The 1,050-nt window shown below is 35.5% G+C and overlaps 1 protein-coding gene across 1 annotated transcript in view; it reads left to right on the top strand.

Moving 5' to 3' along the window:
- Window positions 1–467: 467 nt before the first annotated feature.
- The window catches only part of LOC106869229 (centromere protein I), a 25,241-nt gene continuing 24,658 nt past the window's right edge, over window positions 468–1,050 (top strand). The window contains exon 1 of the mRNA XM_052971229.1: window positions 468–599. Within this exon, the coding sequence (XP_052827189.1) occupies window positions 468–599 (132 nt within the window). The remainder of the gene's footprint in view (window positions 600–1,050) is intronic.

The following is a 1,050-nucleotide window of genomic DNA, read 5'->3' as shown; positions in this document are numbered from 1 at the left end:
GGAACTCGGAACTTAAAAAGTAGGCAGTTGGTAAGCATTTTGTCCAATGCCTAATGTTTCTGTCAGTTCACCACCTTTATTATTATTATTATCATCCTTTCTACTATAGGCATAAGGCCTGAAATTTTGCAGGAGGGGACTAGTCAATTACATCGACCCCCAGTGTTTCACTGTTATTTAATTTATTGACCCTGAAAGGATGAAAGGGAAAGTCAACCTCTCATCCTTTTGGGGGTCGATAAATTAAGTACCAGTGAAAAACTGGGGTCAATGTGTAATTGACTAGTCCCCCCCTGCAAAATTTCAAGCCTTGTGCCTATAGTAGAAAGGATTATTATAATAATAATAATAACAGGTTCCAAATAGATAAGAGTAGCAAATCACCCCTTTGTAGTATATGTGGCCAGTAGAAAAGGCTCTCCAGAAAAAATGACAGGAAATTTTGTCAACGGCTGAACATCAAGAAAATGAAGCAGCAAGAAAGTTTTGGTCAGGAATGTGGAGAAAAGAAGTTCAAGATAACAGGAAGTGAACTGAAATTCAAAAGTGAAATGGAAGATAGATCAAAAGAACAGAATATAAATGTTACAAACAAGAAAGTGAAAATGATGCTAAGAAAATAGCAAATTGGAAAGCTCCTAGGCCAGAGGGTGTTCTGGGATTCTAGTTTTAAAATCTCACAAGCATGCACAGCTATATAAAACTATTTCCTATTTCTTAGGGACTCTATAGAAAATGAAACACCAACATGAATGACACAAGGAAAATCAGTTCTAATTCAGAAAGATAAAGAAAAGCAAGATCTATAACATGCTTACTATTCATCAAAAAATTAACTAGCCTCGTAGAAGATGAATTGCATAGCTTCCTGGAGAAGATAAAAGGATGCAAAAAGATGTCAAAGGGCACTAAATCAGCTGTATATCGATAGCATGATGTTAAATTGATATATGAATAAGAAAGAACATACTTGTTGGTTGGATAACAAATTTGGGATATAAAGAGACAGGAGAAATACCATTAAGTATCTCGCCTGGCATGCAAGCAATT

Source organism: Octopus bimaculoides, chromosome 10 (genome assembly GCF_001194135.2).
Source record: "Octopus bimaculoides isolate UCB-OBI-ISO-001 chromosome 10, ASM119413v2, whole genome shotgun sequence".
Taxonomy (NCBI): Eukaryota; Metazoa; Mollusca; class Cephalopoda; order Octopoda; family Octopodidae; genus Octopus; species Octopus bimaculoides.
Note: the sequence above shows the minus strand (reverse complement) of the source record. Positions and strands in the feature narration are given on the sequence as shown.